A 24,793-nucleotide genomic window follows, 5' to 3' on the forward strand; every position below is an offset into this window, starting at 1 on the left:
GTCAGGCAGAGAGGAGCACGAATTCAGTCACACCAAAGACGAGGGCGTAAACAAATTAGCGTGTGGGCTGTCTTCAAAGGAGAAAAAGGATAGGAAACCCGGATTGAGAAACAGGTGTCTGATGTCTGCTACTACTATATAGAACCAGAGAAATTCCGCTCTCCGCGACCCGGCGCACATTCAGCTGACGGCCACGAGGATCATCTCAATGAGCTCATCGGAGTCGGGTCCTATAGGGTTCGCCGCAAGAAGCGCTTCCTCGGCGTCTGAAGGAGGGTAAATGAGCTTCTGGTTGATGTAACCCTTTGCTCGCTTGGCCAAGCTCCCCTTCATCCTCACCTCTTTGTCCCAGCCCCCCGTGATCACCGCGCCCCACGAGCCGAGGTCGAGGCAGCAGTTGTAAGCCTCCTGCGAGTATTTCAGGAGCGGCTCGTTCAGCAGATCCGCAGCGGCATTGTGGCCCGAGACCCGGCCGAGTTGAAGGGCGTGCTGGCAGGACATCAAGGCGTGGTGGTGGTCCTGGTCATCGGCTAAGGCGTAGGCGGCATCTCCCGTGACAAAGACGTGCTCAGAAGACAATGCTCGGAGGTGGTTGTCGACATGAACGCGCGAGAGCGTGTCTTTGGTTCCCGGAATGTGTCCAGTCAGGGGCGTGGCGCGCATGCCAGCTGTCCAGACGGCTGTCATCGTTTCGATGCGCTCCCCCGAGAGAAGAGTCACGCATTGGTCGTCCATTGCGGCAACCGCAGAGCCGAGTTTGACTTCGACGCCGAGGTCTTCCAGGGCCTGGGTGATTACTGGACGGGGCCCGGGTCCCAGCTCGGGACCAAGCACGTCTGCTCCCTCGACCAAGACGATGCGTGGACTGTTCAGGTGACTGAGGCGCCGTGGCAGCTCACACGCCAGCTCGATTCCGGTGAAACCGGCGCCACAGACGACGACGGTGTCGCGCGCGGTGCTCAGCGGGCATAACGCGAGACTCTCGAGATGGGCCTCGAGTTTTGCAGCGGATTCGAGGGAGTCAATGTCGAAAGCATGTTGCCCAAGTCCGGTCACACCCTGCGGGCGTACAACAGAGCTGCCGGCCGCGAGGATGAGGCGGTCAAAAGACACCACTTCAGAGTCGGGACCCGTCGGAGACCTGACGTGAACGGTGTGGGCTTGAGTGTCTATCGCCTCAACGGTTCCCTGAAGGAACTGTACGCCGGCAGCTTCAAACAAGGCAGCGAGAGGATGCTTCATGCTGGCGGCATTCGTTTCGTAGAGGCGCGGTCGTATGACCAGAAACGGCTCAGGTGCTACGACGATGATGTTAATGATGTTGGCTTGATCGCTGCTGTTGTTGATTAGGCGCTTCGCAGAGAGTGCGCTCCACACTCCAGCGAAACCGGCACCAACAATCAGTATAGTGCTGGACATGACTGGCTGGGAATGATGTTAGGGGGGGTCTCGGTTCGAAGGTGATAGATAGTGAGATTGTGACAAGCACGTTGGTAAATGCGGGATTGAAGAAGTGGTGTATATTTCCAACTGATGGGAAGTTCGCCGGTGTTCTTATATATTTTTCCGTTGTCTGTGATATGGCGGCGTCTCGGGCTTCCAGCTCGAGGGAGTGCAACTGGGTAGGCTAAGCTAAGACATATAGCTGCAACAGTGTTTGTTGTCAGCGTGGCTTACACCGGGTATCCGGCTTTGCCTCCATCGGGTACCCGAGTAGTTAACCGGGTCCCCGCATCGTCAACGACACGCCGGAAAATTCCAACCTCCTCTCACAGTCATCAGCAGATACCGTCAACCCACACCATGACGGCTGCCACCGGTCCTTCAACCCGTCAGAATGGCGGAGCTATACGCTCGTCCTTGGCTTGCCTCCCCTGCCGCTCACGCCATCTCAGATGCGACGGGAAGCAACCGCGGTGCGACCGATGCGCCAATGCCGCGACGGAATGCCACTATGCCCCTTCACGCCGAGGCGGCCTCGATCGTGCGGCGCTGGCAGAGCGGCGCAAACGTCTCGCGGCCGCGGCAGCAAGCCACGGTGCCTCGGTCGATGGATCCGGACCCGGACCACAGTCGCAGATGAGCATCGGGTCGTCTCGGGAACCCGGATGCCGGCTTGGTAGCGAAGGTCTTCCCCACAGTACCAGTGCAGTCGAAGAAGCCATCTGTCTCGGGGACCTTGACTGTTCTCCAAAGGCACCAAGTATTCCACAGTTTCAGTCGGAAAATATCGGGACTGACGTCTTGGTCGACTCGTATTACAACTCTTTTCACACGTTCCATCCGTTTCTCGTACCGCGGAGACACTTTGTGAAAATGTGTCAAGAGCCGAGTCGTCAAGTCAGTCTCGAGCCTCTCATTGCCGTCATGCGCCTTGTTGGGAGCATCTATGCTGCCCAGGAATTGTCCGCTCCTCTCAAAGAGCACGTCGAGACCCGCTTCTCCGAGGCAAGCCCGGAAGATCCAACTATGGTGCAGTCTCGACTGCTGTACTCAGTGGCGCTGTTCTGGCACAGCTTCAAGGCCGAGGCAAAGCACCAGATGGATCTCGCCGTTCGTCTAGCGCTTGACCTGGGAATGTTCCAACAAGAGTTCGCAAGAACTCACGGCGCCGATGATCCCGTCCTGACTGAAAGTTGGAGGCGGACGTGGTGGGAGCTGTACATCATCGATGCATACTACGCCGGGACTTTGGGGACCATGAACTTTGCGGTCGTGGATGTCGAGGCGACTGTCGAGTTGCCCTGTGAAGAGTCGGAATATGAGTCGGGCGTAGGTTGACTACTACACACCCGTTGCGGACATCCCCGAGCTCACCAGCATACAGCAAATTCCAACCCCAAAGACACTGGACGATTTTGACTGTCGCGAGTTCTCTTCGGGGGACGCCTCGTTCTCCTCCTTCGCCTACCTCATCAGCGCTGTTAGGTGCGCAGCGTCGGCGATTTCCACGGCGCCCAAGATCGCAAGCAGAGAAGACTCGACGCACATCATCCAGAGTGCCGACTCTGTCATTGATGGTTGGTCGCTTCTGCTACCCAAAGACCGCAAGCAGGTCATGACCAAGGCCGGGCATATTGACGAGCTCATGTTCCAGGCGCACTTGCTCATAAATGTGTAAGTTGGCGGCTGCTCTACCGACTCTCTCTCTCTGCTGTAAACAAGAGTGCACTATTTATGACTATCTCGCAGGGCAACCATTGGGTTACACAGACCATTCTCAGACCTCAGATTCAATCCTGTGGAGGACATCTCCAGCTGCGCGAGAGAGCCACCGCTGGAGATTGCCAAACCGGAACTTGTCAACGTCCACACCATCCGGGTCTTGCGGTCCGTGGAGGCTCAGATTCGCCTGATGGCCCTGCCGGTCCGGCCCTTCCACCACACCCCGTTCGTTACCTGCATGATCAGCGAGGGCACGCTTGCGTTGCTATCTGCGTGCAATTTCCTGCTCAGGGGAAAGGAGCTGAACATCGCGCGTGACCAGATTCGGATGATGATCGGCTGTCTCAAGACGTTGGGGGAGACTTGGCCGAGAACAGAGAGAAATGTGCACGAGATCCAGACGGTTGCTCGGCATGTATTGAAGCTGGGGTCTAACGTGACAGATGGCAGCAGTAGCGGTACAAGGTCTAGTCGTGTGCCGAGTCTGTCTGCTGTCGAGAGAAGTTCCGACTCTCAGACTGGACCAGTGACCGACGATAACGATGTTTTCCCCTCCTTGGGCTCGATGGAAGATGTTTGCGGTTGGTACAACCTCGATGATCTTGGCCCGCAATTTGCGGAATGGATCGGCAATGAGTAGCAACGACCGTTTTATGGAAGCATACTTCATGAAATGAAGGTTCTTACACCAATGTAATTGAGTCAATATTAATTATAACTGCCAATTTTTAAGAGATTTTTTTATTTTAAAAAATACTGTGCCGTTGAATCCACAGTGAGTCTTAATCGTAAGTCATGTTGGTTATGAGACTGGGGCTTGGTAAACTCACACCTCCAAGTGTCGTCGATACAAACAAATCCATAAGAATCATGATTGTATTGGCTTATCTTGCTAACCACTGCTCCCCAGTCTTGATATGTCGCTATTAGACCAAAACATAGTAACACCTCAAAAGTCCAATGCGGAACGACTGTTTCGATCAACGGCCTAGCTGCTTCTGCGAGCCAAAGGAAAGAGTCATAGAACTGAGTGTCGACACAGGTCTGAGAAGTGAAAGCGAACCAGGCTGGCATCGTTCACAACTTCTCGTTGCCGTTGAAAACTCGTCTGCCACCCAGCCAGGTTTCTGAAACCTGACTTGCAAGAAGAGACGAAAGATCCAGACTCCATTTCGTATCGCCTTCGAGAATGATGAAGTCGGCCTTCTTGCCAACCCGTAAGCCCCCGATCATGTTTTCTGCAAAGCACGAATAAGCACCACCGTGGCTCGCGGCGCTGAAGACGTCGTTCAGGTCCAACTTGTACTGCTCATTGAATGTCTCCGCGTCCTGCGGTCTCCGGAAGGACCTTCTTGTCGTGGCATTGAAGATATTGTTCCAGGGGCTATGAGGAGCTGTCGGGGCATCCGACCCAATGGCCAGGTGAGCCCCGAAGTCGTGGAACTCCCGATACGCGAACGCACGAGCGCAAGACTCGTGCCCGATCAAGGGAGGCCATAACTGATTGTACTCGGGGTCCAGGTGGACAGGCTGAATGGATGCCGTGATCCCCAGCCTGCCGAGTCGTTGCGCATCTTCGGGTCTCGTCAGCTCCAGGTGTTCGATGCGATGCCGCCGACCCGTCGTGCCTAGGACTTCAAGGCCATTGACTGCCATGCTGACCGCCGCGTCGCCAATGGCATGGAGCGCGCACTGCATGTTTGCCGCATCTGCCGCCCCAAGAACGACTTGTAAAGCCGCTGGCGTCCACGTCGGATCGACCAATTCCCCGGTGTTCAGATACGGATGCGAGATGGCGGCGGTGCAGCCGTCGACGACCCCGTCGCAGACGATCTTGATCCCGGCGACGCGAAGGTCGGGCGACGTCGCCAAGTTGTACTTTTCGTGCAGTCGAACGACGCGCTCGACCTGGGCCAGGTTCTCCTCGTCGGTCTTCCCGGGCATGACGAGGAAGTGGGCGGCGACGCGCAGGGTCAGCTCCCCGGCGTTCTTCAGTTCCAGGAGCAAGCCCCAGTAGGTCTCGTCCATGGCCATGTCCACGACGGCCGTGTAGCCTGCTTTGTTGTACTCGCGGATCGCCGACCGCAGACAGCTCAGTTTCTCCCCCCTCGACATGGCCTCGCTTAAAAATGGCCACACTATGCTGAGAACTGCAGCCTCCTCCAGAAAACCGGTCGGTGCTCCTTGGTGATCGCGATGGATTTTGCCGCCCTCGGGATCGGCCTTGTTCCGAATGTCCATCTCGTCCAGAGCCGCCGTGTTGCACCATGCCGAGTGCAGGTCGTCCGAGTCGAGAAAGATGGGTCGTGCGCTCACGCGGTCCAACGTTGATGCCGAGACATTGCTGCCCGTCACAGCGTGCCTCCATCCCTGGAAAAGTAGGCGGGCTGCGTCCGGCCTCGCCTCTGCGGTACGATGGATGACGTCTTCAATCTCCGCCAGGCTCTTGCAGGGTCGCAGGTCGACTTTGGCTAGGGAGATGCCGAACTGAAGAAGGTGAACGTGGGCGTCAATGAATGAAGGGATCACGGTCTGTCCTTTCAGGTCAACTCGGTCGTTTTCTTCGTCATCCAAGAGCAGGGTGATGACGTCGTCCGATTCATTCCCAATGTAAGATATATGGCTGTCTTCTACCACGAGGCAAGTCCCAGTGGGATAGCCGGGGTCGATGTGTTCCGCTAGTACGCGGGCGTTTTTGAAGACCGTCTTCATGTCGTCTTGGTTGTTCTTGTTTGGGGGGAGGGGGGTTCATATGATAAAAGAGATATCCATCAGCAAAATGGTCTCTCTCTATAGCGAAACGGGGACACGACCAGTATATATAGACGGGTGTAGCAACACGCAGAGGAACAGAAGCCCCTCGTCGATGAAAGGTTTGGGGTTGAATCCACGGGGCGTTTGACAAACATCCAAGTACGCGACCATCTCATGTGGAGGGAATGAGATAACCAGGGAGCTACCCCTTCCTGCATATCAAGACAGGGCGCCCCAAGGGCTGGCCGCTAAGTCCGAATTTGTCCACTGGAGCCGCCAATCAGAGCTTGACCTCGAACGTCCTGCCACGATGAGATCTCAGTCATGACACATTTATTGACCCTTTTGCACTGCGTTTGGATATCTTTCTGCTCTCGGATGAATATGTTGACGAACTGAGCGGCTTATGGGTTGTCCCTGTTACTACTCACAATATATACACAAAACAATACCTAGCCTTACCCATGCCCATTTCTACCTCTCCTATGTATCTGAGGTTGTATCTCATCGCTAGATGACGAGCTTGTATCGCTCGAAGAAGAATCACGTCCTCTCCGCCCCTTGAGTCTTCCTCTCAGCCATCTCGGCCATCTTGACCTGTGGCCTTCGTTGCTTTCCCCCGAAGTGTCAGAATCCTCGTCATCACCGTTCTGCGTGATTGCGGGATGCGTTGGCCTGGATAGCATTTTTCGAATCGTCCCCCTCCCGGCGATGAAGAAGCAAAACGTGGCAACGGCTACCGTCAAGGGTCCCGCGCATCTTCTTCCCACAGAGAAGTAACCGGCAGAGGTTGTACTAACAAGATTATTTGCGTATGCCGCGTACAGTTCCGACGCCTTCTTCCGGTTGAAAATGGGTCTTCGAAACATGTTGAACATGATCTGAAGCGAGAGATATTGGATCCCGACCGACGTCATGAAATGTTCCGCGTTGTTCGTCTTGGCTGGATTGGTAGGTGAAACGAGTGTTCGCTCTGCCTTACGGATTAGGTCGCTCATCAACTCTCCGAGCCTATCAATCGCTCTTCTCTGCCGAAGGACCTTCTGCGAGACCATGTTCTGCGTCGTTTTGGAGCAGTCAAAGTCGTGATAAAACCATCGCAGCTCGTGGAGAGCCTCCGCAAGTGCACAAACGAAGAGGACGATGAGCTTAAAAGCCTCGACGAGATAGTATGGGATTCCCCGTTCCGAGCCTCGGAACCTGCCGTCATGGACCACCCCGCTCTGTATGGCAACTAGTTTTCGTAGTGTGGATGCAAGCGTGTTGCGGCCGAAGACGAGAAGCTCGCAAAGCTCTTCTTCCAGCCGTTCAGCGACGGCGGCTGGCAAGGGGAGAAGGTAGTCCCGCAGCACTCTGTCGGTCTTGGCCCCGACTAGATGCATTTTCCGAAGATGGGAGACTCCATTGTCCGGACTGGAATATATAGTGCTCCGTTCGCAATCAGGGCATTGTACTTGGCCGGTGCTGGAACTCAGCACGAATCTCAGGTCCGCTTGTTTTATCAAGTCCCTGGATATGACCCATCTTTGTTTCGACTCCTCGTTAGAGTGATGGTCGTCGTCAGGCTCCATCTCTTCGTTGAACCTGCTTAGCGACTCACTTGACGTTGGATCCTGCGATGATTCAGCCACGGTTGTTTTACATCGACACGCTTCTAAGAACTTACCGTCATGACCTTGGTGAGTCCGCCGAAGTACTTCAAAATAAGCGAAGAATTGAAGTCGTGTACGACAAATGCCTGGAGAGCTGGAACCGAGACCTTGAAGAAGTCCTCCATGAGTGTGCTCCGTTTGGTGCGTGACGTTTCCGGGCCTTTGGGATCCCTAACACCGTCGACCGCGTGCGATGCTCGTCGAAGTTTGAAATCCTCAAAGCTTTGCTGCGCAGCTTCTTCGTAGATGTTGCTGCCGAAGGCATCATAGACCTGTTGAATCACGATATTGGCTTTCGAGTGCTGGTATTTGTAAATCTGCAATAGGTCCGTCTCGACCTCGTTCAATATTTCTCTGAATCGGTCTGTGGAGGATTTCGTTGGTGCCATTCCATCTTTTGGTTTCCAGTCGAAAAAGGGGGGTACCTTGACGTCCAGCTGTGGAACGTCTTCTAGCAAACCTGCACTACTCAGTTTCATCGTAATATTTGTTGGTGATTCGACTCCCGAGAAACTCACTTGACGCAACCTCCTCAACGAAGGCAAAGTCTACGAACTTGTTCATAGATTGGGACAAGTTGAAGTCAAAGACTCTGCTCGACTTCGATGTGGCATCATCTGTGTTGTGTTCCCGGCGTTTGGTGTCGGTGTCAAGATCCAAAGAAATGTCTGATGTAGTCTTGACCCCCTTTGTGCTGGAGGACTTCGAAGACTTGCCAGTTTTTTTACTTGCCATGCTAGCCGTTGCATCTGACTCAGAGTCGGAAAAGGGCTCGATAGAAACCCTGAGAAGAGGAACATCGTCAAGCTTCAGCAAACTGGACCATCTCGAGGCCGTCAGCACCTCTTCGTTGGGCAGATAGAAGCTTAGATCGTAATGGTCTATGCCCTGTTCAGGTCGGCTAATCCTATCCCTGGTGGAAGTCTCCAGCTCCTATCGGCAAGATGTTAGCGAACAGGGATGTTCTATCCCGCAGTGAGAGATCTACATGGGGAGAGCCAGACTTACATAGAAACTCTTGCACTTTTCGGCCGGGAGGTAAAAGAGCCTTCGATTCTCGTCCATAATCTGAATGACTCGATCCTCTTTCTCATTATTCGGTTGTTGGCCCCTTATGGAAATACTGTCTCCCTCCAGAACTTCTCTAGAGACAGTGCCGTAGGTGATAAGACCTAGAAACAATCGTCAGCTGCTTCGTCATCACATCGGGCCAAAAAGAGCTTACTGGAGCCACCGACTATCATCCATATCTGGCCTATCCAGAGAACCTGGTTCTTGCTCCGACCTTCGTTCTGGTGGAATTGTTGCCTCCTATCCTGCTCGGCCGAACCCAGCCGGCTCAAAGCGTCATGCATTCGGCGAGGGAAGCAGTTTTCGCTCCCTTTGTACTTATCCAGTGTGTTTTTGAACGAATCCGCGTACATATAGGGCAGAGAGATGAATGTAACGGACGCAGGAGACGTCTCGTCCGGCTTCGTGTCACATCTCAAGACCGTTCCAGGTTTGATATGCCAATCGTCGTCCAGCTTCTTCTTCCTGATGGAGACGAACAGTTGATCCACTGCACTCCTCATGGAATCATCAGCTCCAAAGTCGAATCTCGAAATGTCCTGGGCTTGTTAGGTTGTGTTACAAGACATCCTTCTGCTTCGGTACCTACCTCGAAATCCTGTAGATTCATGACCGGTCTCGTCACATGTCTAAATCCCAGCTTAGTCAGTCTGGTGAAGAACTGGGACACCGCAGCTATGCACTTACTTCCATGTCATCGCGCTAGCACCTGCCTGTCTTTTATCGTTGCTCGGGGGTGCGATTTCTGCACGCTGCTTCACAAGCTCCAAAGTCGTGAAAGCTATCTTCTCAAACCCATCTCGGTATATCCGAGCCGCACTCATCTCCAGGACGTCTGGCGGGGTACAGACTGTCTTGGCAGCATTCACAATTGTCGTAGGCCGTCGAAGCGGTCTGCTGGAGACGGTACATGTAACTATCAATCCTTTTTCCGATATCAATTGCATAATTTCCTCCCTCGTAGACGTTATGCTAGAGAGGCTCTCACCAGAGCTCGCAGAGGACGAGTTGGATGAGCTTGTCAAACTTGATGTAGTTGATGACAAGTCAGAGGGCTCCGACTTAGCATGGTTCTTCTTGGAGCGTAGATTAAGAGAATGGTCAGCAGCGTTCCGTGATACGGATTGGTTAGGCATCATCTCGTTGGCGAGTATACGTCGACGAGGCCCCCTCCGTGTGACCATTGCTTGATTGGGTGGCGCAACATGTCGATGCTCTGTACCCTCAACTGGTCGAGGCTCAAATGGTAATGCTTCAATCGAAGAAATAGAAGTCCTCGGGTAGCCAGCCTCTTCTCTAGAGGAACCCTTTTTCTTGCGGTCTTTCCCGCCTGTCATCCATGCAAGCATAGAACTCTTCGCTTTATCGTGATGTCGCCTTTTGGTTGGCCCTACATTAATAGGTTTTGTAGTCTGACTCGACGGCACATTCCATACGGGGGGCGGGGGGGGCGGATTGGGGTGGTGTGCAGACATCCCCAATGGCCTATCCCAGTTTGGCGGTGGAGGAAATATTGGATGCGGGAATCTTCCCAGTGGCGGGCGTGGCCCCGGTTGTACTTTATCCATTGGCCACATCCTCATCTCCACGATCCAGCCAGGCCGAACAAAATGCTCCCAGGTAGTAGGCAAAATAATCACACCCTGTGGGCTAATGAGATCGTAATGTCCTTCCTGCACATGTGGCCCGATAATATCGACGTGAATGAAAGCCTGGTTGATCAACTCCTCCATACCCTGTCACGCGTAAGCTCTCGCAACACCAAAATAGATCTAAACGAAAAAGTGGTTTGCCGGGGCCAACTTACGGACCAAAGTTTCACCATCTCGTAAGGAAACTTGAACTTCCTCCCGACTACGTCCTTGAGCGTAATACTATGGCCAAACGCTTCTGCGTCATTATGGCGGTGGGCATCTTCTAACGACTTTTCAGGCCGTTCACCGGTGCTTAATGGAAACCTCTCCTTTTTCGTGGGCTTTGGGACTGGGTTCTTCTCGGATTTCTTCTGTCCAGTAGTCTTCTTGTCATGTTTCTCGGTCTCATCGAGTACCTCATCGCCTGGTCGAGCCTTGTCTTCTCGGGCGTCCTCTTCGACGGTAGGCGGCACGTATAGAGTTGACATGATAAGCAAGAGGTGTTGGCTGAAGAAAAAGCCTGGCGAGGAGGAGATCAGACGACGTTATTCGAGACTCTAGCAAGAGATGGCGAGCGCGGGAATTAGATACCGTCAATTGTGTCACAGCCTTGTCTTGAGAAGCAGCTGGAGAGGGGCTTTCCAAAGGAGGTGGCGGTTGTAAGCTGGGATTGGCTCTGTTTTGTACTCACTACTTGCTGCGCTTTTATGTGACTTGCCTGCTAGTGCTGCTGAACACGTCAGGCTGCATCATGCAAGAAGTGCATATGTGGTCATCACAGAATGAGCGACGAGTCTAACAGCTTGTGCGAGTAATAAAGTTTGTAGGCTAGGTGATACACTGAACGGAATCTGTTACAGCACATGGAAAGCTGGGACGGGTGTCATTAGTAGAATCCAGAGGCACTCGTCGAAGTGTTAGATGTGGTATCTTGACATGTTTGTTTCTCACTCAAGTTCGGCCGATTCGGGGTTCTTTTCCCTCTCTGATTGGCCTGGTCAGAAGACCCCTGCGGTGCCCAGGTGTGCGTTCTGGATCGGGACGCAGGTTGACAAACATCAGCCTTCGTTTTAGCTGATTTCTCACTCGGCATTTCAAGAATCATGTGTATGCGTGCTCACTCAATGACTGCCAGAGAATTTAGAAAGACACAGGACATTTGGAAATTTTATATTTCACGTGTAAGATAAACCCAAGCCATTTGACGGCGCAAAAGTTAGTAACTCCAAGACTTTGAAGACAGAAACATGTGGGTCATTCAAGCCCGCTCCGCGCCGTCTCGGCTCCGCATCGAGGCGGCCCCGGCGGTCCTTTGCCGGTACCGGTCAAAGTCACGCTATCTCGCCATGTGTACCCCAGGCAAAAGCGGAGATCAAATAAAACCGAAGGATAATAATACAAGACATGAATCCACCGAGGGGTAGCCCCCCAGGTGCCTATCAGAACCTTTCCCAAATCACATCTCGCATGATATTCGTATCTCATTTGCATATATTCAGACACGGACTGCGCTCCAGGTATTACAGACACTTAGCGACAACTGCCGCAGCCAAAACATCCGCCAATGAATCAAGCAGCCCAGTAAATCTCGACCTTGACGCTCTCGACGACGTTAGCCCAGCCGCCGAATCTCGCCTTGCCCCACACCGTGATAACATCGCCCAGCTTCAGACTGCGAACGAACTTGCCGGTCCCAGTACCCCGACCACGGCCGATCTCAACCAGCCGGTCGGCCTCGGGTGAATCGGGGTGAATGTCATCAGTCCAGGACCAGACCACCTCATGATCCATGAACTCTTTATGCGCAGTCCTGTTGTTTAGGATCTTGAGGTTGTCGAGCGGATGCAAGCTGTGGTGGTATGCCAGATGTCCTTGGGGTGTCTGTTCGACGGGGGGGAAGATCGAGTGGAGGCCGCACGTGCAGAGTGTTGACTCGTCGCCTTCGGAGGTCGTCCCGGAGGTCGTTGCGTTTTCGGAATTCCCGGCCGGAGCAGATGTCTTACAGGAGCCATCGCCTGCATCATTAGTATCCGACATTGCTCCCTAGATTGGGCACTTGCTTACATGTTCGGTCCTTGTCGAACTTTTCCAGGCCCACCTCAAACCACGACCAGGATCCTCGGTAAGAGTCTCTGTCTCCGACGGTGCTGCCCCAACCCTGGTCTTTGCTGCGAATCTTGAAAACGATCTTCCGGACGGGGTGGGTTAGCATAGGCGGCTGGTCCATCGACCCGGTAAAGTATTCTCTCGGAGCCTCGGAAACCACCTCTGTGGGGCTTGAGGTGGGTTCGAGCAGGGTCAGGTTGCGGAGAGGTTCTGTAACGGGGGACCCGTCGCCAGACTTGGGTGGGAGAGGCGCGGTCTTGAACGCCAGGCCGACCTTCTCGTAGTCGCGGAAGCCGATCGGCGGACAGCGCAGAAGAAGCTTGTTCTCATCTTTCGTTGTGCCGACAACGCGAAGGGCATTGTGGAAGGAGGCGGCACGGCGGTAGATGCTGGCCTCCGAATGCGCCCAGTATTGGGCTTCGTCGACGATGATGTCCATGATTTCTGGCGGCAATTTTGATGCCTTCTCGAGCATGATCCTGACAACAGACACATCGGTGGGAGAAGGCTTATAGTTGCCTGGCTCTTGTGTCACCCGAGAAGCAGGTTTATGAACCTGCACATCTGACTGCATGTTGCTGACGACCTTAGCGATAAAAGCACCGGCTGCCACAGTTGCTAGAGGTCCGGCGTATTGTTGCAAGGAGGAGAAGAATGACATGTATGCGAAATATGTTCGATTGTAAAGGAGAAAGAGGGGTAAAGGATGCCGGGAAACTAGACAATGGTTTCGTAGGGATCTCGTGTGTTGCTCAACCGGGTAAGGCAAGTTACGTGTGGAGGCGACGTCAGCTCTGGCCACAACTGTCTTCAGGGTCGGTGCACGGAGGTCTGGCCACCGATAAGTAGACTTTAAATTGACGTCAGTGGGGTAACATGGGTCACAATTGGTCAAGTCGCGCGGTAGCACAAGCACCCCTGCAACTGGCCCTGCGATAGGCTAGCGCAGCACTTATCTCCACGTGAAATTACACCATCGCTAACCACCGAGAGCCGATAATGGGCCCTCGCCGCCAGAGAGCTCCAGCTTACAAACCGGTAGCCGACAGCCTGGATATTTCTTGTCGCAAAGCGTCCCGAGGGGCAATCTTGAGCTTTTTTGTGATCTTTGACATCTCCATAGCTCCAATTACCAAAGTGCCGTCATGAAGTGTCAGAGACTGGCCTCAGCGGCCCTGCGCCAGGCCCGCACGCCGGGTTCACGCACCCAAGCTCCCTCCGTATTTCGGAGCTCCAACAATGCCGCGGCGGCACCTCTTGGCAGCCGGCAATGCACCCGCCGATTCACCTCCAAGCCGGCCCGCAAGGCCTCGAACAGCCCCGGCGATGCGTCGAACCCCGCGATGGCGTTCCCATGTCTGGACGCCCTCGAGAATCGATCGGCGACCCTCGAGGCAAGGTTCGAGTCGAGCGGCCCCGAACCCTCTTACACAGCCGGTGCGACGGAAACATACCACTGCAAAGACCCCCTCCTGCTCGACTGGGGCGGCGTCCTGCCCGAGTTCGACGTCGCATACGAGTCTTGGGGAGAGATGAATGCCGACAAGTCGAACGTCATACTCCTCCACACCGGCCTGTCGGCATCGTCGCATGCGCATTCGACAGAGAGCAACCCGAAGCCTGGCTGGTGGGAGAAGTTCATCGGACCGGGGCTGGCCCTGGATACGGATAAATATCACGTCATCTGCACGAACGTCATCGGAGGCTGCTATGGGTCGACGGGACCGAGCAGCATCGACCCCGCGGACGGCCAGCGGTATGCAACTAGGTTCCCAATCCTCACCATGGAGGACATGGTGCGGGCACAGTTCCGTCTTCTTGATGGGCTCGGCGTGGACAAACTCTATGCCAGTGTTGGATCCAGCATGGGCGGCATGCAATCGCTCGCTGCCGGCGTTCTCTTCCCCGACCGCGTGGGCAGGATCGTGTCCATCAGCGGTTGCGCCAGGAGTCATCCGTACAGCATCGCGATGCGCCACACGCAACGCCAGGTGCTGATGATGGACCCCAACTGGAACCGGGGGTTCTACTACGGCAGAGTGCCGCCCCACGCCGGTATGAAACTTGCACGAGAGATTGCGACGGTCACATACCGATCAGGTCCCGAATGGGAGCAGCGTTTCGGCAGGCGGAGGGCGGACCCCAGCAAACCCCCGGCGCTGTGCCCCGACTTTTTGATCGAGACGTATCTGGACCACGCAGGCGAGAAGTTTTGTTTGACGTACGATCCCAACAGTCTGCTGTATGTCAGCAAGGCTATGGACTTGTTCGATCTGGGACGCGAGAACCAGGTAGCTGCCGGCGCGAGAAGGGCAGAACGCGAGAAACTCCTTCAGTCTGGAGCCTCTCCCGCGCGCAACGATGCAGCCTGCAGTCTCACACTGCCTGAGAAGCCCTACGTGGAGCAGCCTGAATCCAACGCCGAAGCGGCGGACCAGCCAATCGAGGTGTCCTCTAGGCCGCCCGAAGATCTCATCGCGGGTCTGGCCCCGCTGAGGGACACCCCTGCCCTCGTCATCGGGGTGGCCAGCGACATCCTGTTCCCGGCGTGGCAGCAGAGAGAAGTCGCCGAGGCACTGAAGCTCGCGGGCAACAGGAACGTGGCGCACTATGAGCTGAGTGAGGAGATGAGCTTCTTTGGCCACGACACATTCCTGTTGGACCTGAAGAATATTGGTGGAAATTTGAAGAACTTTCTTGGGTGAATGAAATAATGAACAGGAACTATAACACCAGGGAGCCGAACCTAGTGGGCAGTAAGGTTGCGGGGACGGGAAAAGTGATTGCGCGGGAAGTTGCATACGCCACGTTGTACAGAGTTTAGGCAGAAAAAGCATGCTTTGCAAGATTAACTCCGTACTGAAAAGTAAAAATCCCTAGGCATGGGCTTAATTCCATCGTTTGTGGTGTTTTCTACACTTTTTTTGCTGGAACTTACAGGGTGTGATGTGATCCATTGGCCACTCAAGCTGGAAACGCCCGTCCCCACCGTACTGTCTCATTCGTCTGACGTCAACCCTTCGCTTGCATCAACACCAGGCTCACCACAAGGCTCACCACAGGGCACATACTGCAGGAAAAGAAATGAGGACAGGCGCGCTCTTTATATGTCAAAGGGCTGCAACGTTTAAACCCACGCCAATCCTGAGCTGCCCGCGACAGAAGTCTCCCCATCTCCGCGCCTCGTTTGCTCGTCCGTTTCGTGCCACCCGCACAATGTCCACCATCACGTTGAAAGACAGCGGCCTGCAAGTCAAGCTACCCAACGGCCTGTCGGAAGAACAATTACTAGCGTTTAGACCGTTCCAGGTATGATGGCATCCCCGGTCATCGTCGCGTTTCAAGCACTGACTCAGACACCAGAACTGGGTCAAGGGCCTCGCCAAATCCCTGAGCCTACAAGCCAAGAACGAGAATCACCCGTTCCACCCGGACCCTTACCAACTCCGTGCCGTCACGGTTCAGGCATTCGACATTTTCGGCTCCGGTCGCGTGGGCTTTCTAAAAATCACAGCCGATGTGAAGAACGGGGCCGGCGAGGGCCTTCCGGCCAGCGTCTTCCTCCGTGGTCCCAGTGTTGGAATGCTCGTCATGCTCATCCCCGACGACGCGCCACCCGAGAGCGACGAGCGCTACGTTGTCCTGACCGTCCAGCCGCGCGTGCCCGTCGGCAGCCTCTCCTTCGTGGAGCTGCCCGCCGGCATGGTCGATGACAGCGGCAGCTTCGCCGGCGCGGCGGCCAAGGAGATCAAGGAGGAGCTGGGCCTCGAGATACACGAGTCGAAGCTCGCATGCCTCAGCGAGCTCGCCGGCGCAGGCGAGTCGGCGGGTAACGAGGCTGACGAGGGCCTGGCGGAGGCCATGTACCCGTCAGCGGGCGGATGCGACGAGTTCGTCACGCTGTACAGCCACGAGCGGAGGATCCCGCGCGGGCAGCTGAAGGAGTGGAGCGGCAAGCTGACGGGGCTGAGGGATCACGGCGAAAAGATCACGCTGAAGCTCGTTGCCATGAAGGATCTCTGGCGCGAGGGCGCAAGGGATGCCAAGTGTCTCGCGGCGCTGGCCCTATGGGAGGGGCTCCGACGTGAGGGCAAGCTATGAACCGATAAGGACACGAATGCGGGATTACAGCTTGAATTTCTTGGCTAGCTCTATGCCCTCAGCTATGGTTCCTACACGGGCGTCGATGGCATAGCCCTCTGCCTCAAGACGGACGCACTCGGCCCAGAAGTTGGTCAAGGGCACGGTAAAGACCTCGATGAACTCGCCCTCTTCCAGCTCGGCCTTGGGATTCTGGTTCTCGGGGAGGGAGGCGTCGATTGTGACGTGGATCATGCGGAGGTTGGTGTTGCAGAAACCGGGGTCTGGGGATTAGATGCGAGTCAGCACAAGATCTGCACGGAACCGGAAACAAAACATGGAAGGGGGGGATGTGATAACATACCGTTAAACATGATGGGCGTCGTCTCGGATGCCTTGCCGACATACCCCGTCTCCTCCTTGAGCTCGCGCACGGCAGCCTCCTCGGCGGTCTCGCCCTCGTCGACCAGCCCAGCGGGGACCTCGATTGTGACCTTGTCGATGGGCGGGCGGTACTGCTTCTGCAAGATGATTTCGGGTCCCGTGGGCTTCTCGAGGATGGCGACGATGCCGACGCCGTCGATCTCGCCGTTCTTGGGCCGCGTGCGGCGCTCGGCCGACTCCCAGGTCCGGGCCTGGCCGTTTTGGTCTTTGTAGTTGATCTTGACGAGCCTGATCCAGCGGGCCTCGTCCTCGGACTGTTGTTGGGGGGGCCAAGGGTGTCAGTACGACAGACAAGGGATTGAAACCTGGGGGTCGAGGGAATTACCAGAGGGCTGGTGGCGGTCACTTTGGCAGCCATTGTGTGTGAGGAGATGCGATATCGGTGATGAAGGTGAGTTGGCGACAGGAGCTTCAGTGGACTGGCGGGGTGGCTTTGTCTGGCGCAAGGCAGAGAGCAGTACGTACCCCGCCGTTAGATGCGGCCAGGAACGCAAATAACTTAGTCATCGTTTGGAAACACTGCATCTTCTAGTCGCTTCCTAATACACTCCCGAGTCGTGCTTTTTGAGTCGACTGACATCTCGAGTTGAAACTTACCTATCAATACATCCCGAGTCGCCACGTCCTATGCCACGGGACATTAGCCACATGACTCCAAACACCCGCGCTGTATGGCCCCAATGTTTGGAAACGACCTCGGTCCGAAACGGAGACCATCTGGCGTCCCATTACAATGGATCTGTGTCGCGTCACTGATCACCGCTTGTCAGTGTTTACCCACGCCAGTACCGGTTAAGCTTTGGGGCCACAGTGCCAAATCTCGGCACGTTCATGGGACCCCTGGTCAAGACAAAGCGCCGACTCATGACGGAAGGGGGGAAACCAACAGCGCAGCGATCCGAACTACGGGACGAACCTCACTGTCGTTGGATTTTCTGCTCTCAGGAACAGAGTTCATACTGGATAGCCTGGGACGATGAAGAAGAGATGGTGCGACATGTGCCATGTTGATGGAGACAGTTGTCGACCTCAACGATGGTACGAGTCGTCAGGTCCGCGAATACACAGGACTCGCGTCGCTCGGCTAACCGATCCAGCAAACAGAGGACGTGGCCCGCTGACGTTGCGTGCCGATTGCATACGAATACTCGTGTGGTTCGGTCCTGATTACCCAACCACGCAAAACCTAGCCCAATAGCCGTCACGGCCGTCCAGCGCCGACCGCCGCAACGCTTGACCTTTGTGGGCTCCAACCGACGGCCTAACTGACTCTTACCACTAGCGAAAGTGCGATAAGCTGCTGCTGCAAGTCATGGCACGTCAAGATTAAGGAGTCATTTGCAACGTCAGGTTGGTGTGCTGACTCGCATTGGCTGTACCCCAGGGTCCTCGCAAGGGTCGGCCGGCTCGTCTGGGTCAGTGGCAGGGTTCCGGATCCATCACAGCCCAAGAGGGCACCGACGGGTTGGCGCTTCGAATGTGCCATTTAACAACCTTCCTCTCCTGGACGGGTGGCGGAGTCCATGTCGCTCGCGTTACGTTGTTTCGCCGTGGGAGTGCTAGACGCTTAAGCATCCGGATCTCAAAAGAGCATCTACCTCTTCTGGTTTCAACCCGTCCACGATTCCCGAAACACATTGTCACAGCTCTCGCTGTTTCCAGTCATCGACAAAGACAGGGAGACAGGGCTCTCGAAAATGGCGCCAACGCACTACACTGACCATGATGGTGACGTTGAAGGGAGGAGGAACCCCGATGAGGAGACGCCTCTGTTGGCCCACGACCTGCCGCCAACCCTCGCCCCAAGCAGAGCCTACCAGGTCAAGGTCATTGTTCTGGCAATGTCATTCATCCTCCTTCTTGAAATCGGTGCCTATCTCCAGATCCCACCGTCCTACCAGCTCATGGAGGATATCATTTGCCGCAAACACTACCCAGATCACATCATCTCGCAAAAAGACAAAGATAATGTCTGCAAGACGGCGCTAATCCAGGGAGAACTGGCGATGATCAAGGGCTGGCAAGCCTCGTTCGATTGCGTGGCGCGTGAGTTCTGATCGCTCGTCCTTTCGGCAACACCGGGCTGATGTCGAATATAGCGCTGTTGACGGCCATCCCATACGGCGTCATTGCCGACAAGTACGGCCGCCGGCCAGTGTTATCTCTAGCCATGCTGGGCATCACACTGGAGTTCCTGTGGATGTTGCAACCGCGTAAGTCCTAGTCGGTGTAACGAGCTTGAGGCATTACTAAACGAGCCCAGTCTTATGGCCCGGCGTCCTCCCCCTTTGGACCGTGTGGTTCGGAGCTGTTTTCCAGTTCATCGGTGGGGGTACAGGAATGGTCCAAGCCATGACATGGACCATGATATCCGACGTGGTCCCCATATCTAGCCTGTAAGATCGAGCTGGCCTCCCCCCCTGTGATGGCAACACATTACTGACGGTGTGTAGGACGGCTGTTTACTACAAAATCGGAGCAGTCGTGCTCGGGGGGGAGCTCTTCGTCGCCCCCCTCAGCGCCTATCTGCTAAGTAAGAACCCCTGGCTCCCTCTCACCATCGGCATGGTTCTCTTAATTCTCGGAACGTGTCTACCGCCTTTCATTCCCGAGACGCTTGAGCTGCGGCGGGCCGCCGATGAAGAGGTCGAGCAAACGCTTCACCGGTCCGAAGATGACGCCAAGGGCAAGCGTACACTCAAGGAGCAGATCGTCTTTGCGGTGAAGAACGACATGGGCCACGTCTACAACTTTCTCATCAGATCCCGCAGGGTCATTGGTCTGGTGGCGGGGTTCAACCTGACGATTGTCGTCAAGTACGTCAAGACGGATATCATGGCGCAGTACGTCCACAACCTGTTTGGTTGGTCTTGGGCAAAGGTGAGTGACCTCGTTACCGAATGATAGATTCCATGATGCATTAAAAGCAGCGGAACTCTTGCTAACAATGAGAGTACAGGCAACACTTCTTGGTACGGTATCGACTGTCACCAACATGATCATGCTGCTCGCCGTCCTCCCGGCGGTGGGTTGGTACATCACTAAGCGGACGGGCGTGCATCCACTGATCCGCGACCTGTGGCTCGTCCGGTTAACGGGTATTCTCCTGACCCTCGGCTGCTTCATGGTTGCCATTGCCTTTGCGCCATGGTTTCTTATCGCCGGTATGGTTTCCATCTCTCTCTTTTTGAAATCCAACCCCCTGATCCCCATGCACCCTCGTTCCGCCTTCGCCTCAGGCACACAGTACACTGACACAAGGCTAGCCCTTATCATCTTCTCGACTGGCACTGTCTACACAAACATTTGTCGAGCAGTGCTTAACGCCGTTGTGGAGCCGCACACGATTGGCACGCTCAACACAGCCATCAGCTGGGTGGAACAGATGAGCCTCCTCGTCTCGGCGCCCATCATCTCGGGCTTGCTGAAAGCCGGGAACGCAGCGGGCGGCGTGTGGATCGGGTTGCCGTACATGGCGGCGACGCTCATGGCGATTGGCGGCACCGTTATTGCCTTTGCTTACCGCTTACCTGGGGATAAGATCCTCTAGGTCTACATCTGCTGCTGGGCAGGGAATATTTGTTAAAGCATAGTTAATATCCGTATGGGAGCAGTAAACTCCTATTGCTGTCTCATGTCCAAGTTAGGAAATTTTGAAGTTTGAACTAGTCGGCCCCGCGGGCTGCGGTACTAGCGCCCTCATTCATAGGCACTGGATTGACGGTTTTCTTACGAGATCAACGATAGAAAACGGCAAACGGGCGAAATGGTAAGATCAACTACGTTGGCATGAAACCCGACCCCTGCCGGTCCGGCCAGTCCAACGACATCTTAGCCTAGCCTAAGTGCTACTACCCGAACTATCCTCTTAAGTGCCACAAGGCCACATTCCTGCCAAGAGCGGCAGATGCTCACTATTGACATGTTTTTACTCTATAGTTCGCACTTTGTAATTAGCAACCAAGCTCAAACGACTTGGAATGACCTTTAGCACAAGCAGGGGAGGGTCGACGTACTGGTTATGGTTATACTTTCCTTGGAAACCAGCACGTGGGGCTGGCTAACTTATCATACCTTGTTATACATTTGCGCTGTGGCTGTTGTCATGATTTTCTATCTGAAACTTTATCTACTTTTTCCGGTGTATTGTTGAATTTGGCTGAAATTGAAACGAACATGAAATGATGCCTCTTCGTGGTTTTCGCTTTTTTCATCAGCGCGTTTTGTCAACTATGCAATTGCATGGAACAAACGTCTTTACCAGGACAATCGGCTTCACGACCATGCAATTACTTTACGCAATCCTGTCCTTTTCCACACTCGCAGCTGCTGCGCTCCGTTCTGAATTCCTATAAGGCGTCGATTTTTCATGTTGAAAACAAAAAAACAAGTGAAAGTCGTGTGGAATAAGTGAGACTCTTGAATAGGAGAAAAGAAGCAACCGAAATAGTCAATACACCGGTCACTAGCTTGTGCCATGGAGGCAATGCGTCCAAAAGCCCAAGAAACAGGCACAAGTAATGAAACCGGATAAAAAGTGAGGGCTGCATAGCCTTCTTATACGTCAGTCAGCATCTCAATGCAAGTATCGTATTTGTCTTCTGACGTCTCTCAACCTTAATGCGCTCCTCGTGTCTGCAATAAGGCAGCTGATCATTTGGACTGCTAAAACGACTGGACGACTGCTTCCCCCCTTTCGCACTCCCAACGCTATGCCTCGTCCCGTCTCTCAAGTCGGAAATGTATGCTGCGTGACGCCTGGATGATGGCAATCGTGGGGTTGGACGGGTGCACAAGGGACGAGTCGCCCAATCAAGAGGGTGCTGACCCCAAGGCACTTCGCACGAACAGCACCTTATTCTTATTCCCGGTGTCGGCCCGCCACTGCAATGCCCAACTCCAGCGCTCGGGACAGATAAGGTGGCGATAAGAGCTTGGGGCGGGCGGCTAATGGATGGCGGGGGAGAGTGGAGGGGGGAGGGGTCGCAGCATGATGTAACACGGAGACGGACCAAATATCTTTTTTTCTTTCGTTTTATTCCTTCTTGTATTTTTTTTATTGGAGTAGATGAATGCAGACGGACGACGGACAGCTACCTCTTCCAACTCCAACAATCCAACAACCCACTTGTATGCATCGTCAGCCATAGGCGCACTTCATACATACAGCATCTGTTTCGAAACTCCCTCTTTTCGTCTGCTCTTTATCTCCCTCTCCCTCGGCTCTACAAGCAACAACGCGCGACAGCTTTTCCCACCCCCTCACGCCATCCCCGCCCCTTTTGCCCATCATAGGACGCCGACGCCGCGACAAACACGCCAAGGGCCGGCCCAACTCGAACCGCCCGCGGAACAAGATGGGCAACGAAGAGTCCACCATGCTGGACGACAGCGTCCAGCCCAAGACGCTGCAGGCGCGCACCCTCGACGCCATCGCCGACTACATCAAGTCCGGCCAAGTCAAGAAGATCGCCGTCATGACGGGGGCCGGCATCTCCACCGCTGCAGGCAGTACGTTCGCACACACTTCCACCACCATCCCTCCCTCCCTGCCTGCCTCCCTTTCTCCCCCCGCAAGATGGACCACCTCTGACAACATCTAGTCCCTGACTTCAGATCTCCTGGCACCGGTCTCTACGCCAACCTTGCTCGCCTGAACCTCCCCTACGCCGAGGCCGTCTTCGACATATCGTACTTCCGCAAGCACCCCGAGCCCTTCTACTACCTCGCCAAGGAGCTCTACCCGGGCAAATTCTACCCTACCGTCTCCCACGTCTTCATCGCCCTGCTTGCCAAGAAGGGCCTGCTGCAGATGAACTTCACCCAGAACATCGACTGCCTCGAGCGCCGCGCCGGCGTCCCCGACGACAAGATCATAGAGGCCCACGGCAGCTTCGCCACCCAGCGCTGCATCGAGTGCGCCACCCCCTTCCCTGCCGAACGCATGCAGCAGCACGTCCAGGACGAGGTCGTGCCCAAGTGCGCCACCTGCGACGGCCTCGTGAAGCCCGACATTGTCTTCTTCGGCGAGGCCCTGCCCGAGGCCTTCCGGGACAACACCCACCTGCCCGCCATGGCCGATCTGATCATGGTTCTCGGCACCAGTCTCTCGGTCTACCCCTTCGCCGGTCTGGCGGAGGCTTCGCGGTCCGGGGTCCCCCGCTTGCTGCTGAACAGGGAGCGCGTGGGACAGATGGGCCGGAGAGCCGACGACGTCGTGGAGCTGGGTGCGTGCGATGCCGGCGTACGCAAGCTCGCCGCTCTTCTCGGCTGGGCCGACGAGCTCGAGGAACTCTGGCGCGGCATTGTTGGCGAGAAGGAGGCCGAGAGGCAGCTGGCGTCCGCCGCGGACGAGGGCGAGGACGATCTCGAGGAGGAGATCCGTAGGGTCACCGAGGGCGTCGATACGGCCCTGAGGCTGGACGATGACGATGGAGAACCCGCCGAGAGGCCCGCGGAAGAATCGGAGGAAGTGGGATTCTCGTTGAGGCCAGACGGCGGAAGCGACACCGAGGATGCGCACAGCAGCATTCCCAAAGGTGTCGTCTCGCGGATGTCCAAGGCTCTCCAGGGCGAGGCCGAGATCGGCACCGACATCAAGGACGACCGGGGCCGCGAGGGAAGGACCGTCAATGGCTCCGAGGGCGCCCCCAAGGACGCCCTGGACTTCCGCGTCGAGGCCAAGAAGAAGATCCAGCTCGCCGTCCAGGGCATGGCCACCCCGCTCGACGAGGTCGCCATCGTCTTCGACTCCCAGGCGCCCGTCGCCGAGATCAAGGACGAGGACCCCAAGACTCAGGACCCCCTCACCGGCGTGTCGCGGTATGAGCAGACGCCCGCTCCGGGCACGGATGTCGACGCCGAGGGCTACGTCCCTCCCTCGAAGGAAGAGGGCTCCGGCCCTGAACCCGAATCCAGCACAGCCCCCTCGACGACGACCCGAACCGAGACGTCATCAGAGAAGAAGGAGGAGGATTCACCGCCAGGAAGCACAAAGTTATGATGATGCATCGTCTGCTTACAGCATTCCTTCCACCTTAACCTTAAGCGATCTGGATATCACGACTGAGCAACAATGACGGTTGCTAGTCTTCCTTCTTTCCTTCACCTATACCCACACTGCATTGGCTACACCACATCGTATATACCAATGACTGCATTTACCGTGATTCAAGTTCAGCATGCGTTCGGGCGCACCTCTTCGGAAGTCACTCCATCCGTTCTTCGAACCCCATTTCATGATGAGCCGCCCTGCGGCAGGGGCGACAGTCGAGACCAATGGACCGGCAACCGTTCCCTTACCCCTCGCCCTGGGACTTTATGACTTTGTGTCACGTAATTTGGAGTGATACCATGTAGTTCAGTGGTATCTCTTTCGGGGGGTTTACCGGTTCATTATGTTGGTAGAGTGCCAGGTAACTCTTGGATCCCCAGTGGGTGACCACCTGTTTGGCCAATTGCCCGCGCTCAATACAACCAAGCATAACCAACAGATTCCTCTAAAACGTTCGGTGGGGTATGTCTAATTACTTGCGTATGTGGAGGAGTTATGTCAGTGAAAGTCGTGATATGATGCTGCGGCGTGGGAAGAGGGGATCCGGTAGACCACGCGGAGACATCACCCAGCCAGGGGGGAGAAGACCGGGGGCGTCCGCTTTGTATGTGTAGTACGAGCATTTGCAGAGCGTCAACACGAATCACAAGGTCCAACCGTCAAGGTCGTCCCGCAAGGCGACCATGAGTGGTATTTCCTTCGAGATTGACCATGATGCAGTTGGGAAAAGTTTAGGTCGTCTGCCTCTGCACAAGCTCCTTGGTATCGTGTCCAAGATGACTTATGCTTTGAAATTTTGGCAATGCCACCGAGCCAGCAGAAAGTCGCCATGC

The 24,793-nt window shown here is 55.3% G+C and overlaps 10 protein-coding genes across 10 annotated transcripts; 5 read left to right on the top strand and 5 right to left on the bottom strand.

Annotated features, from left to right (window-relative positions):
* Position 1: 1 nt before the first annotated feature.
* On the bottom strand, positions 2–1,419 carry CDEST_08000 (Putative FAD/NAD(P)-binding domain, FAD/NAD(P)-binding domain superfamily; the record flags this gene model as incomplete). Its single annotated transcript, XM_062924159.1, has 1 exon — positions 2–1,419. The coding sequence occupies one exon, from the start codon at positions 1,417–1,419 to the stop codon at positions 181–183; it is 1,239 nt and encodes a 412-aa protein (XP_062780210.1). The 3' UTR covers positions 2–180.
* A 367-nt stretch (positions 1,420–1,786) lies between these two features.
* On the top strand, positions 1,787–3,906 carry CDEST_08001 (uncharacterized protein). The gene is made up of 3 exons (XM_062924160.1): positions 1,787–2,772; positions 2,828–3,117; positions 3,193–3,906. Exons 1-3 carry the CDS (start codon positions 1,804–1,806, stop codon positions 3,803–3,805), a joined length of 1,872 nt encoding a protein of 623 aa, XP_062780211.1. The 5' UTR covers positions 1,787–1,803; the 3' UTR covers positions 3,806–3,906.
* Positions 3,907–4,242: 336 nt separating this feature from the next.
* Positions 4,243–5,877, bottom strand: CDEST_08002 (Putative metal-dependent hydrolase, composite domain superfamily, amidohydrolase 3; the record flags this gene model as incomplete). The annotated part of the gene is made up of 1 exon (XM_062924161.1): positions 4,243–5,877. The coding sequence occupies one exon, from the start codon at positions 5,875–5,877 to the stop codon at positions 4,243–4,245; it is 1,635 nt and encodes a 544-aa protein (XP_062780212.1).
* A 500-nt stretch (positions 5,878–6,377) lies between these two features.
* Positions 6,378–10,764, bottom strand: CDEST_08003 (uncharacterized protein; the record flags this gene model as incomplete). The annotated part of the gene is made up of 8 exons (XM_062924162.1): positions 6,378–7,532; positions 7,586–8,031; positions 8,090–8,504; positions 8,580–8,743; positions 8,797–9,181; positions 9,232–9,271; positions 9,330–10,378; positions 10,450–10,764. The coding sequence occupies 8 exons, from the start codon at positions 10,762–10,764 to the stop codon at positions 6,378–6,380; spliced, it is 3,969 nt and encodes a 1,322-aa protein (XP_062780213.1).
* A 965-nt stretch (positions 10,765–11,729) lies between these two features.
* CDEST_08004 (uncharacterized protein) lies at positions 11,730–13,081 on the bottom strand. The gene is made up of 2 exons (XM_062924163.1): positions 12,341–13,081; positions 11,730–12,291 (listed from the first exon to the last, which is right to left on the bottom strand). The coding sequence occupies exons 1-2, from the start codon at positions 13,041–13,043 to the stop codon at positions 11,846–11,848; spliced, it is 1,149 nt and encodes a 382-aa protein (XP_062780214.1). The 5' UTR covers positions 13,044–13,081; the 3' UTR covers positions 11,730–11,845.
* A 351-nt stretch (positions 13,082–13,432) lies between these two features.
* On the bottom strand, positions 13,433–17,352 carry CDEST_08005 (Putative NUDIX hydrolase domain-containing protein). The gene is made up of 3 exons (XM_062924164.1): positions 17,232–17,352; positions 16,827–17,160; positions 13,433–16,746 (listed from the first exon to the last, which is right to left on the bottom strand). The coding sequence occupies exons 1-3, from the start codon at positions 17,262–17,264 to the stop codon at positions 16,508–16,510; spliced, it is 606 nt and encodes a 201-aa protein (XP_062780215.1). The 5' UTR covers positions 17,265–17,352; the 3' UTR covers positions 13,433–16,507.
* CDEST_08006 (Putative alpha/beta hydrolase-1, homoserine/serine acetyltransferase MetX) lies at positions 13,438–15,320 on the top strand. The gene has a single exon (XM_062924165.1). The coding sequence runs from the start codon at positions 13,528–13,530 to the stop codon at positions 15,085–15,087; it is 1,560 nt and encodes a 519-aa protein (XP_062780216.1). The 5' UTR covers positions 13,438–13,527; the 3' UTR covers positions 15,088–15,320.
* Positions 15,396–16,490, top strand: CDEST_08007 (Putative NUDIX hydrolase domain-containing protein). The gene is made up of 2 exons (XM_062924166.1): positions 15,396–15,691; positions 15,746–16,490. Exons 1-2 carry the CDS (start codon positions 15,467–15,469, stop codon positions 16,481–16,483), a joined length of 963 nt encoding a protein of 320 aa, XP_062780217.1. The 5' UTR covers positions 15,396–15,466; the 3' UTR covers positions 16,484–16,490.
* Positions 17,353–18,446: 1,094 nt separating the features above from the next.
* CDEST_08008 (Putative major facilitator superfamily, MFS transporter superfamily) lies at positions 18,447–20,774 on the top strand. The gene is made up of 6 exons (XM_062924167.1): positions 18,447–18,952; positions 19,006–19,119; positions 19,170–19,302; positions 19,360–19,786; positions 19,866–20,070; positions 20,173–20,774. The coding sequence occupies exons 1-6, from the start codon at positions 18,604–18,606 to the stop codon at positions 20,454–20,456; spliced, it is 1,512 nt and encodes a 503-aa protein (XP_062780218.1). The 5' UTR covers positions 18,447–18,603; the 3' UTR covers positions 20,457–20,774.
* Positions 20,775–21,975: 1,201 nt separating this feature from the next.
* On the top strand, positions 21,976–24,687 carry CDEST_08009 (Putative Sirtuin family, DHS-like NAD/FAD-binding domain superfamily). The gene is made up of 2 exons (XM_062924168.1): positions 21,976–22,417; positions 22,510–24,687. The coding sequence occupies exons 1-2, from the start codon at positions 22,264–22,266 to the stop codon at positions 23,907–23,909; spliced, it is 1,554 nt and encodes a 517-aa protein (XP_062780219.1). The 5' UTR covers positions 21,976–22,263; the 3' UTR covers positions 23,910–24,687.
* The last annotated feature ends 106 nt before the right edge of the window (positions 24,688–24,793 follow it).

This window comes from Colletotrichum destructivum, chromosome 5 (genome assembly GCF_034447905.1).
Source record: "Colletotrichum destructivum chromosome 5, complete sequence".
NCBI lineage: Eukaryota > Fungi > Ascomycota > Sordariomycetes > Glomerellales > Glomerellaceae > Colletotrichum > Colletotrichum destructivum.

Coding starts and splice junctions, on each gene's coding strand:
- CDEST_08009 (XM_062924168.1), top strand. CDS start 22,264: ATGGGCAACGAAGAGTCCACCATGCTGGACGACAGCGTCCAGCCCAAG. Junction 22,418..22,509: donor CATCTCCACCGCTGCAGGCA/GTACGTTCGCAC, acceptor GACAACATCTAG/TCCCTGACTTCAGATCTCCT.
- CDEST_08007 (XM_062924166.1), top strand. CDS start 15,467: ATGAGGACAGGCGCGCTCTTTATATGTCAAAGGGCTGCAACGTTTAAA. Junction 15,692..15,745: donor TAGCGTTTAGACCGTTCCAG/GTATGATGGCAT, acceptor CTCAGACACCAG/AACTGGGTCAAGGGCCTCGC.
- CDEST_08001 (XM_062924160.1), top strand. CDS start 1,804: ATGACGGCTGCCACCGGTCCTTCAACCCGTCAGAATGGCGGAGCTATA. Junction 2,773..2,827: donor AGTCGGAATATGAGTCGGGC/GTAGGTTGACTA, acceptor ACCAGCATACAG/CAAATTCCAACCCCAAAGAC. Junction 3,118..3,192: donor GCGCACTTGCTCATAAATGT/GTAAGTTGGCGG, acceptor ACTATCTCGCAG/GGCAACCATTGGGTTACACA.
- CDEST_08008 (XM_062924167.1), top strand. CDS start 18,604: ATGGCGCCAACGCACTACACTGACCATGATGGTGACGTTGAAGGGAGG. Junction 19,303..19,359: donor GTGGTCCCCATATCTAGCCT/GTAAGATCGAGC, acceptor GACGGTGTGTAG/GACGGCTGTTTACTACAAAA. Junction 20,071..20,172: donor GCCATGGTTTCTTATCGCCG/GTATGGTTTCCA, acceptor ACACAAGGCTAG/CCCTTATCATCTTCTCGACT.
- CDEST_08006 (XM_062924165.1), top strand. CDS start 13,528: ATGAAGTGTCAGAGACTGGCCTCAGCGGCCCTGCGCCAGGCCCGCACG.
- CDEST_08005 (XM_062924164.1), bottom strand. CDS start 17,264: ATGGCTGCCAAAGTGACCGCCACCAGCCCTCTG. Junction 17,161..17,231: donor TGACCGCCACCAGCCCTCTG/GTAATTCCCTCG, acceptor CCCCAACAACAG/TCCGAGGACGAGGCCCGCTG. Junction 16,747..16,826: donor GACGCCCATCATGTTTAACG/GTATGTTATCAC, acceptor TCTAATCCCCAG/ACCCCGGTTTCTGCAACACC.
- CDEST_08004 (XM_062924163.1), bottom strand. CDS start 13,043: ATGTCATTCTTCTCCTCCTTGCAACAATACGCCGGACCTCTAGCAACT. Junction 12,292..12,340: donor GTTCGACAAGGACCGAACAT/GTAAGCAAGTGC, acceptor CTAATGATGCAG/GCGATGGCTCCTGTAAGACA.